Raw genomic sequence first — 18157 nt, 5'->3', positions numbered from 1 at the left:
AGCAAAAGTAGAGCAATATTGAGTCATGCTATGTTACCCTACAATTGCAAAAAATTGCAGGAATGGATCAATTACAACTATAGCTACAAACCATCCTTACTGAACATCTCCAAAATATGCATGGATCTCTCTGTAGCATCAAGCTTACATGGCAACAAAATTACAACAGACAAAGACTTGGAGAAATCACCAAGTCCCTGAAATCAGAAATATTACGGGGCCTACTTTGCATGCTTGTGCTAGTCACCACAGAGATCACAAAAATACATGGATTACACCACTAGAAAGATGGCATGGCGTACTTCAAAACACATGTAGAGCTCATGCCCAAAAGATGCACAGAATAAATGATACAAAAATGACAAATCTCCAAGTTCTGATAAGAACCAGAGATTAACAGCAACTAGCCCTCTTCCAACAACGATTTGGGCATCAAGATGACCTCTAATGAATATGGTGCAATTGAACAAAATGAAGAGCATCACGAGACAAACAATTTGACATATTATACGCGTGAATCGGAGCTACACGCAAGACGTTATCGCATCAGGAACAGGAGCACTTGCTGATAAAATCCCAGACTTGGAAAAAAACGGAGCGAGGGAAGTCAACGGGGCTGTACCAGATCGATCGGATCGGGCTCCCGAGCTCGATGCCGGCGACGGGGAAGGAGGAAGAGGCGGTGCGGCGGCCGTGGGGAGGAAGGGCGCCGGAGGCGGCGGTCGCCGGCGGGGGCGGCGGTCGCCGGCGGGGCGGCGGGGCCGGCATAGGCGCGGCGGCGGGGCCGGGCGGCGACGGGAGAGGCGGCGACGGGAGAGGCGGCGGAGGCGTGGTGCGGGCGCGGGCTCGGGCGGCGGCGCAGCTCGGGCCGCGGGGGCCGGGAGCGGTGGCGGTTGGACGTTGTCCGGCGCGGACGGACGCGTCCGGCGGCGGGGTGGGAAAAACCTAGGGTTTCGTCTGAGATTTCGTTTCTCGGGATGCCCACTTATAAATAGGTAGAGGGAGCTAGGAGGCTCCAAATGAGGTGCGGTTTTCGCCCACACGATCGTGATCGAACGATCTAGAGCATGGAAGAGAGTTTGGTGGGTTTTGGGCTGGTTTTGGAGGGGGTTTGCTGGACAATCAAATGGACTTTGCGGATGCCCGGTTAACCGATGGAGTACGACCTCCGAATGGAACGAAACTTGACCGGTAGTCTCCGGGTGGTATATTAAGACCACTTGACAAGCCTCGGTCCATTCCGAGAAAGTTTGACACACGCACACGAAAGAAAACTAGAGGGGTGCACCGGAGGAGATAGGAGCGCCGGATTGGAAAACGGACAACGGGGAAAATGCTCGGATGCATGAGACGAACACGTATGCAAATGTAATGCGCATGATGACATGATATGAAAATGCATGACATGACAAAATACAAAACGAAAGACAAAACCCGACAACAGAGGGAAAAACATATCACATAGCCGGAAATGGCAAGAGTCGGAGTTACAAATATGGCAAGTTACATGCGGGGTGTTACAGGATCATCCTCATCAATCTCTACGTCTCAAACACTTCATCATTGAGATCCAGTTGATCGAAGAACTCGCCCAGATCTGTCTTCGCGGCCGCGTCAAAGCCGCCGCCGCTCGTGGCAGATTGGGCATCGGAGGAGGACGCCATCCCCGTTAGCGATCCCGCCCTTGAGATGCAGGCCGGGCAGGGGACGGCGGAGGGCGCGGGCGATCAGGTGGTAGTCGAAGGCTAGATGTGTTTGGGTAGACTCAGAGGCGATCGCGATCGCCTAAGAGGAGAGAAAACCCTAGCCTGGCGGCATAGGGGAAAAACTTTACACGTTGCCAGCTTGAGATTAACTGGGTAGTAAATGGTAGTACTCATGGGCAGGGTCTTTTAGAAGATGCATTACCAGCATCCATATCGTACAAAATTATTAAACATATATGTAACACAAGATTTATGGAATTATGGAATACAAGACGCCTGATGAAATGCTTCCTCAGACCTGCAGTAATAAACTGCACGAGATCTAGTAACCTGAAATTTGGTAACTTGGATCTAAAGGTGGGGGAGAGAGATGATTGCCTTTGGGCCTTTGGGAGGAGATCTGTGCGCCTACTTCGTCCAATTCAGGGACACCACAAGGTTCATTTTGCAAGTGTGCCAGCAGCCCAATCCGTTCCTAGATCTTCTCCCTTCCTTTTCAATCTAACGGTTCACAATTGGCCAATGCATCTGGTGCACCAATTCATTCGTTCCACAGGATACATTCTCTACTCGGCAAGTGCCCTCTATGCTTGCCTTCTATGCGGCTGTGATATCATCCATCGTTGCTTCATAGCATATGCAAGCTGAAAGATCGTGGATGTCGCCTAGAGGGGGGGTGAATAGGCGCTTTAAAATAATTACGGTTTAGGCTTGAACAAATGCGGAATAAACCTAGCGGTTAATTTGACAAGCACAAAACCTACAACAACTAGGCTCACCTATGTGCACCAACAACTTATGCTAAGCAAGATAAACAACTAAGTGATAGCAAGATATATGACAAGAAACAATATGGCTATCACAAAGTAAAGTGCATAAGTAAAGGGTTCGGGTAAGAGATAACCGAGACACGCGGAGACGACGATGTATCCCGAAGTTCACACCCTTGCGGATGCTAATCTCCGTTTGGAGCGGTGTGGAGGCACAATGCTCCCCAAGAAGCCACTAGGGCCACCGTAATCTTCTCACGCCCTCGCACAATGCAAGATGCCGTGATTCCACTAAGGGACCCTTGAGGGCGGTCACCGAACCCGTACAAATGGCAACCCTTGGGGGCGGTCACCGAACCCGTACACTTTGGCAACCCTTGGGGGCGGTCACCGGAACCCGTCAAATTGCTCGGGGCGATCTCCACAACCTAATTGGAGACCCCGACGCTTGCTCGGAGCTTTACACCACAATGATTGAGCTCCGAACACCACCAACCGTCTAGGGCGCCCAAGCACCCAAGAGGAACAAGCTCAAGGGCACCAAGCACCCAAGAGTAATAAGCTTCTCAACTTGTAACTTCCACGTATCACCGTGGAGAACTCAAACCGATGCACCAAATGCAATGGCAATGGCACACGGAGTGCCCAAGTCCTTCTCTCTCAAATCCCACCGAAGCAACTAATGCTAGGGAGGAAAATGAGAGGAAGAACAAGAAGGAGAACACCAAGAACTCCAAGATCTAGATCCAAGGGGTTCCCCTCACATAGAGGAGAAAGTGATTGCTGGAAATGTGGATCTAGATCTCCTCTCTCTTTTCCCTCAAAAACTAGCAAGAATCCATGGAGGGATTGAGAGTTAGCAAGCTCGAAAAAGGTCAACAATGGGGGAAGAACACGAGCTCAAAAGATAAGGTTCAATGGGGAAGAAGACCCCCTTTTATAGAAGGGGAAAAATCCAACCGTTATGTGCTCAGCCCGCACACGAGCGGTACTACCGCTCCACGAGTGGTACTACCGCTCTGGCGGAAGAAGCAGGGAAAAGGAGCAACCAAACATGAACCTTGGGGCGGTAGTACCGCTTATAAGCGGTACTACCGCGCACCCCAGCGGTACTACCGCTGGAGGAGCAGAACACGGGACCAAAAATGCAGTAGCGGTACTACCGCCGACCGGAGCGGTACTACCGCTTACAGGCGGTACTACCGCCCATCGGGGCGGTACTACCGCTTATAGGCAGAACTGCCGTGCCTTACTGCCGTGCAACTACTGCAAAACTCGACACGAAAAATGCAAGACCCAAAATCGAGGCGGTACCAGCGCGGAACCGTAGCCGTACTACCGCTTATGGCCATAGGCGGTACTACCGCTTTGGACAGCGGTACTACCGCTTGGGGCGATAAGCGGTACTGCCACTCTGGCCGCGGTACTACCGCAGGGAGAAAACCAGAACTGCCATAACTTCTTCATATGAGCTCCGAATTGAGCAAACTCAAGCTTGTTGGATTGAGAAAGAACCGGCATAACCTCCAACATCGAAAACATCATAGAAGATGCGAGTGAACTCCGTTTTCGATGAACTCGAGCTTGTCATCAAGATGACCATAAGCTCCAAAACTCACAAAGAGAAGAACCAAACAAGAACCAACAAAGATGATGCAAGGATGCAATGGTTTGAGCTCTCTATGAACGATACGATCAAGCTACTCATCGAGAGCCCCCCTTGATAGTACGGCAATCGATCATATAACCTCGGCGACAAGGCAAGCCCACCGCCTCAAACAGAAGTCAAAGGATGTGCTGCTAAAAAAGAAGGGCGGCGGGTGTGGTGGCGGATCGTGCGGGGGGGAGGCAGGGCCTGGGCCGCTGGGAGTCGCCGCCGTCCTGTCCATTCAGACACCGTTCTAGCCTGACCAATACAAGCCGCCCTGTTTCCACGCCGCCCAGCAGCTCGGCAGGCACCGGCATCCATCAATGTCAACGATGCGTTGATTGTGATCGGGTGCTATGCATTTGAATTTTAAATTGATCGGACGTGGACAGACGTTTAGGAGATGCGGTTGGATGACTAGCTCCCGCATTCATGCCCGATTTGAGGGTTGGCATTGGAGATGCGCTTACAACACATCAAAAGACCTCATTTTCTCCGTGTCTACATGAATATGCTAGAATTTGAAGATAGGAACGAATTAATCCACAATTTAAAATCTTGTATTGGAGGAAATTACAAGAAGTTGAACACAGAAGATGGAAGGACACAAATGTTCTTCTTACACGATAGCAACGACCATGCAAGGTCAAACGTGGATCGTGTGATTCAGGTTGGTTAGAATTGTTTCATGCGTGGTGTCACTCCTCTTGATGCAAACGTAAGTACACCTGGGATGGGATGGTTGGATGGTCAGGATAACTTGAGGGCAATGAGATTTCCATGCCTTTTTTGCCCTTCTCCGTACTTATTTCCATCTACAATATATTTGGCGGCAGGCACGCAGGCCGACTGCGGCTCGATCTGGGCGGAGAAACAAACCTAACCAGACGAGATGGGAATAAGGTCGAGGCGTAGAGCTAGAGCGCCAGCATCCGACCCGCCGTCCCGCCGCCGCAGGAAGGACGTGCATGCGCATGGTCTTCCTTGGGAGGTGGAGTTGAGGGACTGGGCGGCGCTGCCCTCCGACGTCCTGTGGGTCATCCTGAGCCTCGTCCCGCAAGCCGAGGTCCTCCGCGGCACGGGTCGCGCGTGCGCCTCATGGCGGCGGCTGGCCCTCGACGAGCCGCTGCTGTGGCGGCACATCGACCTCGCCGCCGCCGAAGACATGGATAAAGACCCACCAGCGCAGTGGCGAAGCCACGTACAAGCTGGGTAGTCAATTGACTACCCAACTTTTTGATAAAACTAGCATATAGGTGCAGAAATATTGAAACAAATTGTATAAATTCATATATTTGACTACACAGTTTTAAATTGACTACACAAGACAACATTTCTGGCACCGCCACTGCACCAGCGGGTGGCGGGCGATGGCGCGTCGACGACAATTTCCTGCCCTTCCTCGCCCGCAGGTAGGCACGTACGCATCGGGCGGTCTATCGATCTCGTCTCACGTACACGCGCCTCTCCTGAATCTCAGTAATATCATGATTCATAACCGATCAGCAACTGCAGGGCGCCATCGTTGCGGAGCCTCCACGTGACGTGCCGGTACGACATGCCCGGCGAGAACTTTGTCGTGCTGGTGGCGAAGAAGCTCCCTATGCTGGAGCAGCTCGTGTTGTCAAGCGGCCTGGTCGAGCTAGCCTCATTGGCCGCTCTCGTCGGCCACTGCCCACGCCTCCGGGTACTCGACGCCGGCGGCTGTCACGCCCATAGCTTGTTTGACGAAAAGTTGGTCGAGAGGTTGGAGAGCAAGATCAAGGATCTCCGGCTGCCGGTGCACGTGTTTCGCGGAGGGTTCTTGCTGCGCTACGGAGCGATGTTCCCTCGGACGGGACGTCTGCGCGGGCCACGAAAGCCCCCAAACTAAATAGGAGCGGCCTACAGCGTGACAGCAGCTCTCATGTCCAAGCAACGTCAGGTTGCATGGCCATCGCCATGGCACGCGCGGGACGGCGTGCCAGATTGTACGGTCCAGCGCTGGTCGCGCCGGATGACCAGCACGCACACATTCGCAATGATATGTTTTTGGAGTAAACATGCATGTGTGAAAATTTGTTTTTCTTTTTGCGAATAGTGTCACAATTTGGATATTTGTTTCTTTTAGGAAAGTGCTGCCATTTATATTTCTCAAGTCACGACGAGCTCCGCCGCAATAACGTCATAAATACTGGGCAACACGACCGCGTATAGCAGCGGCGAACGGAGGAGACACGCCGGCTCAATTTCGTCTCTCGTGTTCACCCCGCCGTCGGAGGTGGACAAGATCGACCGTGCAGGCGCTGGTACTGAAGAGACGGCCGGTAGGGCGTGTGCGCTGGTGAATCCCGAGACCATGAGCCAACGCTCAGACTAGCCACAGTGATGAAAGTGGGTGATAACATTACACTTATCTAGGCAAAATAGATGATGTAGCATGTAATTAATGAAGAAAGAGAGGCATGTGGTAACATATCTACTCCCTCCTTTCCGGTTTATAGGGCTTATCTTAAAATTTTAGTTTTTTCATGTTCAGATTCCAAGGTGCATTAAATCATTCCATGCAAGTATTAAGAGAAAATTGACCAATGCATGTAATTTATGTATGCATGCATTGCAATTAATGCATTGGTAAGCATATTTTTTTGAGGAAAACAAGAGCATTAATTGAGTGCTTTTGCAAACTACAAAAAGTATTTCACCACTCACGATCTACCTTCGTTGGTGAGATTTTTGAATTGAGCCTTATAAACCGGAAAGGAGGGAGTAGTTACTGTAACATCACACATATCAAGAAAAGATGAGTCTACAACCTAATAAATAAAGTGATGCATGACACAACACATACTCCCTCCTTTCCGGTTTATAAGGCTCAAATCTCAAATCTCATCAACCAAGGCATTTTGTGAGTGGAGGAATGTATCTCGTACTTTACAAAACTACCCCAATTAAACTCATGCATTAATTTGGATTAATTGCAGTGCATGCATGCTTGGCCACTAGATGAGTAGGAACATTACATGCATTGGTGTGTTCCTCTTTAATTCTTGCATGCGAAGATTTAATGCGCATTGAAAACTAAAAAAGAGATGGAGATGAGCCCTCTAAATTGAAAAAACAAAAAAATTGAGATAAACCTTATAAACCGGAAAGGAGGGAGTATGTTACTACCCATTGTGGAGGTAGTAACATAGACTAGTAACATATGCATGTTACTACTATAAGTTACTCCCCACTGTGACTAGTCTCAGAGCAGAGCGTCGTCGCATGATTGAGACCAGCACAGTAACAGGAGCAGTTGCGCACAGGGCTCCACCAGGTTGGCGGGAGTTGCCATTGTCCATGTGTATGAGAGCATCTACACCCGCAACCTGCAAATTTGGACCCCTAAATGTCCGCAGGTAGTTACTGGACGGGTCTGAAATTTTACCATTTGCAACCACACACCTTATTTCCAAAATAGCTATTACAAGCGGGCCGGGGCCATGCACAACGATCATCATGTCCGTCTTAGGCCGGCGGGGCTGTCAACACACACCAAAACTTGCTCATACTTAAGATTTACACATCCTTATTAGCCCCACCTCGCTGTGAAACGAGCTAGTCGACCGACTTAAATAGTCGGGTCGTAAGCGATAAGCTTTTGACGTCATTGAATCCTTCTTAAAAAGATAGACTATCACTATAAATCTTCTATGCTTATCACATAGAAGATTCATAGTTAGGGTCTATCTCCTCTATGAGAGAAACATTCATGTCAGTATTGCTTTTTTTGAATCACAATGTCGCGATACAACTCGATGAACAAAATAAAATCTAATGTCATTGTAGTAGGGGTATCAACGTATACAAGACAAACTTCATACTCGATGAACAATCATCAGTTGATGAGATGCAATCTTGTGTCAAGTTATCGCGTCCACACAGCGAGAATTGATTGACCTATGCAATAACAGAGAAGATTGCCACCATCCGCCGGCACCGCTATTTAAGCCGATCTGCCTCCTCGCGCAGTGATGTGTGACTAAAATTTGGGTGCACCGACGAGAGAGGAAGGACCTTCGGTGGCTGCAGGTGGGACAACTACGACTTCTAGCGGGGTTGGCAGACGGGCCCAGACGCCCCCATATCCGCGCCATATTTAGGCTGGATATGAGGGGTGCCGGTCAACCCAGACGTATGAGGTGCCTGTCTAGGTAGAATTTTTGTGACCAGTCAGTGATCAGACCATCTGCCCGGGTGTTTGAAGCGATTTTGAGGCGTCCGACTGTAGATGCTCTGAGAGAGGAAAGGGGGTCGGCTCTAGGGAAGAGGGGGAGACAAATGAGATGGGATATGATATGTATTCGTTAGTGAGGGTATTTGATTGATCCCGATCGGAATTGTTCTCATCTCAGTAGAACAAACCTTTGTTTACCCAAAAACTATTAAAAGAGCAAACATTTTTTTAAGACCACCCGTCAAGTGTATCCAACATTTGTTTTATGACTTTTATCCAATCCAATAACTATTAAAAGAGCGAGCATTTTATATTTTTATTTCTTATGACCGCCCGTCAAGTGTACCCGATCTGATTACTACATTACCCCACTTAATTAGCTCTCATGGATCGGATTGATCTAACCGGATGCTGCGCGTGCACGTAGCATTTTCCCTCCCGAGCGGATGAAATTTTCTGCCGCGTGCACAATCCCCATCGTATCATCCTTAATTTCTCCCATTCCGATCTCTCCTTCCCTAACTATCTCGTGTAATCCCTGATATCGCAGTTCGGACGTCGCCGTCATCGCCTCCGAGGCGAGATCCAGCACCACCCCATGCGCCCATGTCTGTCCACTCGCGTATTCCCATCGAGGAAGACGACGAGAACCTCGGTCACGCCGCCATCCTCTCCCCGTCGTAGTGCGCCCGGACTCTGGAGAGCCTCGCTGCTGGGCACAAGCACTTTGCACCAATGCCCAAGAGCATGTATAACGGTGTACAGTCAGTTGTCTATAAGGGCTGGCAGTTAGGATTTTAGATGATGTGAAGGAGAGAGAATAAGGTAAAAAGGGGAGGCCGTCGGTAAATCTGCAGACGGGCGCTTCGCTTGAAACTCGCTGGCTATCGACGCCTCTTTTGCCGTTGTATGGATGGGCGTCGGTAAATCTCTAACTGCCTTCTTTTCGGAAGCCATAGTGGGCCTGTCTTCTGTGCTCGTGAATCTTGGCGAGCGGCAGCCCCATATATCTCATTGTCCTCGTGAACAGCGATATTCTTCGTTTCTTCCCGTCAAACTCAGCTGCCGCTGCTGCTTCTGTTCTTCCCGTGAAAAACGTCTTCAATTCATCATCATGCAGACTCCGTCTATACTTGCTCCCATCAATGGTAGCTACATGCCTACATGCATTGATTTCAGAATTTTGTTGCCCCGTAACTTGATTGATGGAGGCTGAGTTTTAGTTTTTTTTCGATAAAGGGTGGACTTTATTGGCTCAAAATGAAGCATCAAGAGGATACATAACACAATGAGCACACACCCGGCCTCTGCATAACTAGGATGCACAAAGCTAACCCAACACACTCACGTGGAAACATACCCGCAACTAGCAAAGTCATAAGACCAAAAGCTATGTGCGGACGAGAAAAAAGGAGGAAAAAAACGATCAGATCAGTGATCGACAAACTACAACTGAGACCATATTCGCACCAACCATTGGCACCACATGATGACGAGGAACTTCGACAGTAACGCCTTCACGAAGGAAGCGACACTCAAGCGCCGCCGTCACCGAATCTAACCACAAAGGCCAGAATCACCGAGCAATGCCTCCAACAAGGTAACGACATAAAAACATCGCCATTGCCAGGTGTAACCACTCGGGTCTGACCTAGGCTTTCGCCCCGGAGCTCGAGACCTGGTGCGTGCAGCACCACCATCCAAGTCACAAAAGTGTTGTCGCCACCGCTTGTCCGCAATCCCAGCAGCTACAATTGGACCGCCGCCACTCCACAACTTACCCTCTGCGTCAAGTCATCATCCATAATTTGTATCACACCACTGAAGTCATCAACCAGATCAAGAGATAAAACCTCCCGAACTCTTTTCGATGACCTGCGCAGTCGTGGATCCGTAGGAAGTCTCTGGAGAACAATCTACGAACACCACCATCTGACTGATCTGATCTAGATCAGCACCACCAACCGAAACACGTAGCGTCGCCGTTCGGCTGGCACACGCGGAAGGCCAGCACATCGCCGCAGCCCCACATGCCCAGCGCAACGACCCTACAGCCGCCATCGACACCTCGCGCCATCCCGGTGTCAGATCCTTGTAGTCATGGCCGCAGATCGGGGAAGTCGTCGCGGCGCCACAAGGGTAGCCCCAAGGCCAGCCGAGGAGGACATCAGCCCCAACCCCGGGTCCAGCGCCAGCAAGAAAGACGCGCCGGCAACAGGACAGACCTCGCCGGGCCGAGATCTGGCGTGGAAATCGGACGGGGAAGGGAGCAAGGCGAGGTCGGGCGGGGTGGGGAGAAGGTCGCCGCCAGAGACGCGCCGGCGGAGGGCGGATCAGCCGTCGGAGGGCACAGAGGCCGGCGGACGGGCGTGACGGCAGGGAGGCCGCGGCCGGAGGAGGCGCCCCGCCGCCACCATCCTGGGAGCCGGCGCGGGCTTCGCCGGCCGCTCCTCCGGTGGCGGCGAGGTGGTTGAGGGGTTGGGAAGGGGTTGTGGCGGCTGGTTGCTGGGGTTCCCCGCCGCCGCCAGAGATGGCGACGCGAGGGACGCGAGGGACGCGAGGAAATGTTTAGGTCGTTGGTAGGGTAATTAATTACTGCATGTTGCTAAGAATTGGCAAAGAAAAACTGTAACAATCAGAAGATTCAACAGCGGAGGAAGAGTATAGTACGGAGGAAAGAAGACTAAGATTATGCTGTGCCGAACAAGCAGTAAATCCGAGCAGAGACTACATGTAATTAGTGTTAATAAATAGTTATTTTAGTGCCCATCCAACGGCGACTTTGCTAGCAGACAGTGGAAAAGACACCCCATTGTAGGATATGTCTATAGCTCTATCTTTATATGACGTGGACACAGATTACAGACAGCTGCCGTCTGATGTAATGTACATGCCCTAAGAGCATCTCCAACAGCCACGCCAAACGACGCGCGCGCATGGTAAAATGCCCATTTAACGCGCACGGGAAGTTTTCGCTGCTTCAGCGGAGGCGGGAAACAAGCACACGCGGTAAACGTTTGCACGCACGCGGGAGAAAGTTGTCGGTCGCGCGGTAGATTTGGTGCACCGCTTCCGGCGCGCTTATAAATAGCGGCGCTCGCCACGCGGTGCCACACTGCACGCGCGCGTTTCCCCCGTCTCCTCGCCGCTTCCACTGCTTTCTCGCCGCTTCCTCTGCTTTCTCGCCGCTTCAGCGCCCTGCCACCACCATGCCGCCGCACCACCGGTCATCTTCAGGCTACCGCAGCGTCCGCGAGTGCCCCTCCGGCGCGTACTAGGCTGAGATCCGGTCCGGCGACGTCCGCCTCGGCCTCGGCACATTCAAGACCCCGCACGAGGCCGCCCGCGCGTACGACGAGGCGGCGTGGCGCCTAGAGAGGCCTCGCTCGCAGATGAACCTCCGCGACGGCTACACGCTTGAGCAGGCGCAGGCCGTCGCCCCTCCTCCTCGTCTTATCACGGACCTGCACCGTGCGGAGCACCGTCGACGACAGCGCCACCTCCTCATCGCCGAGGAGGAAGATCGAGCCATGGCGGAGTGGCGCCGGCGCCACCCGGAGGACGTCACCAACGAGCGCGCCTTCTGGGCGGAGAGGACGGCAAAGCGCCGCGCGGAGCGGGTGGACCGGCGTCGGCGGAAGGCACTGGCCATATCACAGTGCGATCTCGTCAACGCCGGTGGGAAGTCGTTCTTCACGTCCGACGATGAACGTTGGGAGGACGTGTGGATCTCTACGTCGGACAACACCAGCGAGGGTGATGATGAGGACGACTCGGAGTAGTTCTAGTTGCACCGTAGTTTAATTATGTAGTTGCACCGTAGTTTTTTTATCTATCTATGCTATGAACTATGGAAAATATATTTGTATCATTTTTTATCTATGCTATGAACTATGTAAAATATATTTGTATCGTTTTTTATCTATGCTTTGAACTATATATGGTGACAAATATCTATGCACGCGTGCTCATTTTTGCACGCTGCTGGAGCTACGCACGCGCGCTTCATTTTACCGCGGCTGCTGAAGCAAGCACTGCCCGCCGCGCCAAACCAGGCGATCGTCGCGCTGCAAACTGGTTTTTAACACGCCGCGCGTTGGGCAACTGTTCGAGATGCTCTAACCGCCCGGCTGTGTGGTGGCGTTCCCTACCGTCCCTTCCGTATCGATGTGCCCCCACCGCACAGCCTGCACCGCCCCTCCTAGTGCCATCATGGCCTACCCTGCTCCGGTCATCGCCCCTGCGGCCTACGCCACTACCGACTTCGCCTTCTCATGCGGTGCCATTTCTCTTCCCAGGTAGAACATTAGCGTTCTCAGCGGTCTGTTGGGAACACTTTGACCTTTTGTAGGGGCATGCTTCATGTCGGGCGGCTTCTCCCTACATGAAGCTTGCCCCTACAAAAAGTCGCCAGGGTGGCCTGTCCCCGTCCTCCCCGGCCGGCTTCTCCCTGTCTCTGCGGCCATGGCTACGCCAAGCGCAGGCTACCGAGTCTCGCTCCCGTTCCTGGTGCCCCTGGCACTGGTGGGCATGCCAGCGCACGCGTGGACAAGGCGGACGGCAAATTCGATGCTCCGTGGGCTAGGCTTGGTCGTGGGCGTGGTGGAAAGCACAGCTCGCCGGCACGACATGTCAAGCTTCAAGGTGTGGCTGCGCACTGACCGGCCGGAGCGCCTCCCAACTCAACAGCGGCTCTACATCGAGGAGCCGAACATGAGGCGGCACAGTGGTGGATCGTGAAGTTGGCGGAGCCAGTGGTGGATGAGGACGACGGTCCAGAGCTCTCGCCGCCGGCCAGCCCGCCGGGCCGCCGGCGGCCCCTCCAGGCCGGCTCGTGACGGAGCAAGCGGGGATCAGCATGGCCACCGACGCGCCAGGAAAGCTGGGTGGAGCTCATGTGCAGATGCCGCCTCGCCGCCGGCGGCCGGAGCCCCGTCGGCGGCCTCGGCAACGAACGCGGTCGTTGGTCAGATTCAAACTAAAGGGGTATTGCATCATCAAAGTCGATGTGATGATCTGATCTATCAGCAGGGGTGTCCCACCGGCGCCAGAGCGGTCGGGCCGACCTTGACCACGGTCGCAATAAGACCAACGACTCCAACCCGAGCCAGCACGTGGAAAGGCAAGGCATGCAGCGGAGCGTGGAGGAAGCGGACAGCCTGGTGGATCATTCTGGAGCTGCCCAACCGGTGTCCTCTGGCGCCTCGTGCCACGAGCCGAATCAGCAGGGCCAGGGTGGTCACGTGGAATCGCCACCATCGGTCACCCTTGCTCGGTGGCGGGACCGGGCGAAACAAACAGAGGCGCGCACCCCGACAGGATGCCGGATTCTGGTTGGCTCGCTCGAGTTGCAGATGAGGACAAGGCCAGGAAGGACAGGACAGCAGGATGAGACGGGGGATCCCCAGGATCGCTCATTGGCCGGAAACTCCTGTGGGCATGCGCATGCGGAGAAATCCAATGCTCCACAGCCCGAGGAAGATGGGACGGATCCCATGCAACCAATGACGATGGGCCACGTCGCCTCGTTTGACTAGGGGGGACCGAAACGCATGCAGATGCTGGACGTGAGTGTCGTGGAGCAGTTCAACCAACTCAAGGAGTTTGATTCCCACATGCAAGAGCTCTCTGACGTACGAACACAAGTGGCGGGGCCTGGGCAAGACACATTCTGGGTCTCGCTCTCACAAGGTGATGGATTCGAGCCAGCATTGCCTGCGCGATCGATGGTGCAGAGCGCAGCCACTGGTGGGAATGTGGGGTCTCCGAAAGCGCAATCGAGGAAAGCCTCTGAAGCAAAGTTGGAAAAATTCTGCATGCATGTGGCCAGGGCAATCACTCCATTAATCTCAAAACCGCCGGAGACCACCACAAGCGTCGACCCACAAAACGGTAGCAACTCGTGACGACCACACCCAGACGCAGCGTGCGCATTGCAAAGAGGGCCGGACGTGGCTTGGTGGCATCCAAGCAATAGCAGGCAATCATGCGCAAACTATGCCTTGCACACGAGGAGGAGACGATAGGGGACACGGCGCTCCAAGCCTACATTGATCTCTTCTCCAGCCCATTATCTGACACGCACATCGCAACAATTCTCGCTCTTTTCGGGTGGGAGCCGTCGGTCCTGCCCTTGCAGGAGGTGCCGGGCTCGGTGGCGGCGGCCCCCTAGCCACAAGGGGCGCGCGGACACGTGTAGGCCTCCCCCATGGCTGCACAACCTTTGAAAGTCTTGGTGTGAAACGTGCGCGGGTTAAACTCACCGGCACGGAGGACTGCAATACGTCAAGTGGTACAAACGGCGAACCCGGCGGTAGTCTGTCTACAAGAGACCAAGCTAGAACTTGTAACGGTGGATATTGTTCGACATTGCCTCGGAAATAGATTCGAGAACTTCTATTACATGCCGGCGGATGGCACCCGAGGGGCATTGCCATTGCATGGGATGCACTCCTTGTCTCACTTTGCAACCCACATACCACACAAAACACACTAACGGCGCTGGTCAAGCCTAGCGAAGCACAAGAGTGGTGACTTACATGTGTTTATGGCCCACAGCTAGATCACGAGAAGGTGGAATTCCTAGACGAGCTAGTGGAAATACGAGACCTACATGCTGGGTCATGGATGCTTGCGGGAGACTTCAACCTCCTGGCAAGTGAGCGTGACAAGAACAATACTGCGATAAATAGGCGGATGATAGGCCACTTCCGGTCTACTTTGAACAGGTTGGAACTAAAGGAGCTTTACCTCAGCGGCCGCAAATATACTTGGTCGAATGAGCGACAACATGCTACCCTGGAGAAGATAGATCACGTGTTCAACACCCAGCTGCTGGGACGACCTTCACCCATCCTGTTTCCTCTCCGCACTGGGCACATCTATTTCGGATCACTGCTCGATGCTCATTGATCTTCACACGGACATGCACATGGGGCACCACTTCAGGTTTGAGGCATTCTGGCCACGCGCGGAGGGGTTCATGGAGACCGTTCATACGGCGTGGCACTTGATCCCATCTATTGGGAACCCCTTCGTCGTCCTTGAAAAGAAGCTTCGTGCAATGGCCAAACGACTACAGGGCTGGAGCGCCAGATGGATAGGCAATATAAAGATGCAGATTCTCGTGGCCATGGAGCTCATATATAGACTAGACCAAGCATCAGATAGCAGAGCACTGACAACGGCGGAACTTCAACTCCGGAAGACCCTCAAAAGGAAGCTTCTAGGTCTGTGCTCATTGGAAAGGAACATAGCAAGGCAGCGATCCCGGCTGCTTCAGCTGAAGGAGGGGGACGCCAACACTGAGTTCTTTCACCGATACGCAAGACACCGGCAACGCCGGAACATGATTACCTCCATCAAGAAGGATGGGCTGATGATAACAGGCCATGATCAAATTGCTGCTGAAGTGGATGGGTTCTATGACCGGTTGCTGGGCTCGGCCTCCACTAGGGAAGCATCGTTACGAATGGAGGAACTAGGATTACCGAGGCGAGATCTATCGCATCTGGAGTTGCCGTTTACAGAGGAAGAAGTGGAGAAGGTGGTCAAGGCCCTGCCACCGGACAAGGCGTCGGGGCCGGACGGGTTTACAAACAGATTATATGCCTGCTGCTGGCACATCATCAAGGCAGACCTGATGCGGGCGCTGGATGCGTTCTATCATGGCGACATGCGCGGCATGCATGCAGTTAACAAAGCACTAGTGTCTTTGCTGCCAAAGATGGATGGCGCGGAAGAACTACGAGACTACCGACCAGTCAGCTTAGTGCATGGTGTGATCAAGTTATTTGACAAGGTACTGGCCACAAGATTGTCGGGGATCTACCGTACCTAGTGGGGAAGCACCAGAGTGCTTTTGTGAAAGGGAGATACTTGCACGACAATTTTATGCTTGTGCAAGGCACGTCACGGCGCCTACATGCTCTGAGAGACCACACGGTGCTTCTGAAGCTTGACATATCCAAAGCCTTTGACTCCGTCCAATGGCCGTTCCTAATTGAGGTACTACACATCATGGGGTTTGGCACACGGTGGATTGGGTGGATCTGTGGATTACTTGCAACGTCTTCAACAAGAATCATGCTCAACGGGGTGCCCGGCAAACCAATCTACAACCAATGTGGCCTAAGGCAAGGGAACCCGCTCTCACCGATGATGTTCATCTTAATCATGGAACCACTACAGCGGTTGCTTCATAGAGCATCCGAGCTTGGCCTCCTAACACCATTGGCGGCGAATGGACTCAAGAATCGTATGTCGATATTTGCGGAAGACGTGATCATCTTCCTGAAACCGCACTTGACGGACCTCACCACGTGCACAGCGATACAGGACATGTTTGCCACAGCCTCTAGACTCCACGCAAACCTAGCAAAGAGTGCCGCCCTACCAATCAGATGCACACAAGAACAAATGGCGGAGGTGATAAGTGTACTGGGCTGCTCCCTGGGCGGCTTCCCGATGAGGTATCTCGGACTACCACTGACCATCCGGAAGCAATCGGCCACACAGCTCCAAGGCCTAGTGGATCACATTGCTGCTTGTCTCCCTACTTGGCGTGCTGCAACCCTACCAAAGAGAAACAAGTTGATCCTCATCCAATCTGTCCTATCGGCAATGCCAGTGCACACAATGCTAGCCCTGGAACTCCCGGCAAAGACAGTCTCGGCAATTAACAAGATTTTGTGTGGCTTTCTCTGGTGTGGCAAGGCGGAGGCGAACGGAGGAAATTGTGCGGTGGCTTGGCACACAGTATGCTCACCCAAATGGGCCGGAGGCCTCGGGATCCCGGACCTCGCTTGGATGAATGTAGCAATGCAGGCCCGCTGGCCATGGTTGGTGCGTGTGGACGACACCAAGTCCTGTAGCGAGTTCACGATATCAGTACCAAAGGCATCCCTCTAGCTATGCAATGCGGCAATGCGAACGGTGCTGGGAGATGGCACACGCTCTCTCTTCTGGGAAGATGGATTGATGGATGGATACCGGGTGGAGGAGCTTGCACCCATGGTTTATGCAAAGGTACCGTGCCGAATCCGCAAGCAGCTTTTGGTCAAGGACGCAGTGCAAAACGGGACGTGGGCAGCTACCATCGGACCAGACATTGACACGCCGCGCCAACACTCATGGAGTTCATAAGCCTGTGGACACGAGTTCAGGGCGTGCAGCTCCAAGAAGGGATACTGGACACCATCAAGTGGGCTTGGGAGCGTGATGGTCATTACTCCGCCCGATCGGCGTATGCCGCCAAGTTCATGGGAAGAGAGATAGCCCCAACCGCGGAGGCAACGTGGAAGTATCCCCCCCCCTACAATGCCGCTTATTCACATGGCTAGCGGTACGCAACAGGTGCTGGACTTCGGATCGCTTAGCAAGGAGGGGGTTGCCGCACCAACAATCATGCCCGTTTTGCAGCCAAGACGCCGAGACAATGAACCATATCGGACTTTCTGGATGCAGATCTGCCATGTATTGGGGATGCCACAATGGAAGCCAACCACACATGACACCCTACCGGAGTGGATCATCAACAAGCGGATACATGGCACGAAGGAGAAGGATGTGAGGGCCATCATCATACTTGCCTTGTGGGAATTGTAGAAACACCGCAACGGGATCGTGTTTGATGGCGAAACACCATCCCTAGGTAGGCTATTAGCACGGGTCTCTAACGAAGGCAAAGCTTGGAGAATGGCGGGCCTCCTAAAGTCGGACTTAGAGAGTTTCTTTGGGTGAATACATAGGTGGGAGTCTAGCGAAACGTAGGCATATGTAAACGGTGGAATGGGTGTGTAACACCCTCCGCAGAGGGTTTCTTGTACCCTTG

The 18157-nt window shown here is 53.0% G+C and overlaps 1 protein-coding gene across 1 annotated transcript; it reads left to right on the top strand.

Moving 5' to 3' along the window:
* Positions 1-5016: 5016 nt before the first annotated feature.
* Positions 5017-6003, top strand: LOC123170948 (uncharacterized). The gene is made up of 2 exons (XM_044588646.1): positions 5017-5325; positions 5631-6003. Exons 1-2 carry the CDS (start codon positions 5017-5019, stop codon positions 5841-5843), a joined length of 522 nt encoding a protein of 173 aa, XP_044444581.1. The 3' UTR covers positions 5844-6003.
* The last annotated feature ends 12154 nt before the right edge of the window (positions 6004-18157 follow it).

The sequence above is a fragment of the Triticum aestivum genome, chromosome 7D (assembly GCF_018294505.1).
Source record: "Triticum aestivum cultivar Chinese Spring chromosome 7D, IWGSC CS RefSeq v2.1, whole genome shotgun sequence".
In the NCBI taxonomy this organism is placed as follows: Eukaryota; Viridiplantae; Streptophyta; class Magnoliopsida; order Poales; family Poaceae; genus Triticum; species Triticum aestivum.
Note: the sequence above shows the minus strand (reverse complement) of the source record. Positions and strands in the feature narration are given on the sequence as shown.

Excerpts from the sequence above, each read along its gene's own strand:
- LOC123170948 (XM_044588646.1), top strand. The coding sequence starts at position 5,017 with ATGGGAATAAGGTCGAGGCGTAGAGCTAGAGCGCCAGCATCCGACCCG. Across the intron at positions 5,326-5,630 it reads CAGCGCAGTGGCGAAGCCAC|CAACTGCAGGGCGCCATCGT; the intron begins GTACAAGCTGGG and ends ATAACCGATCAG.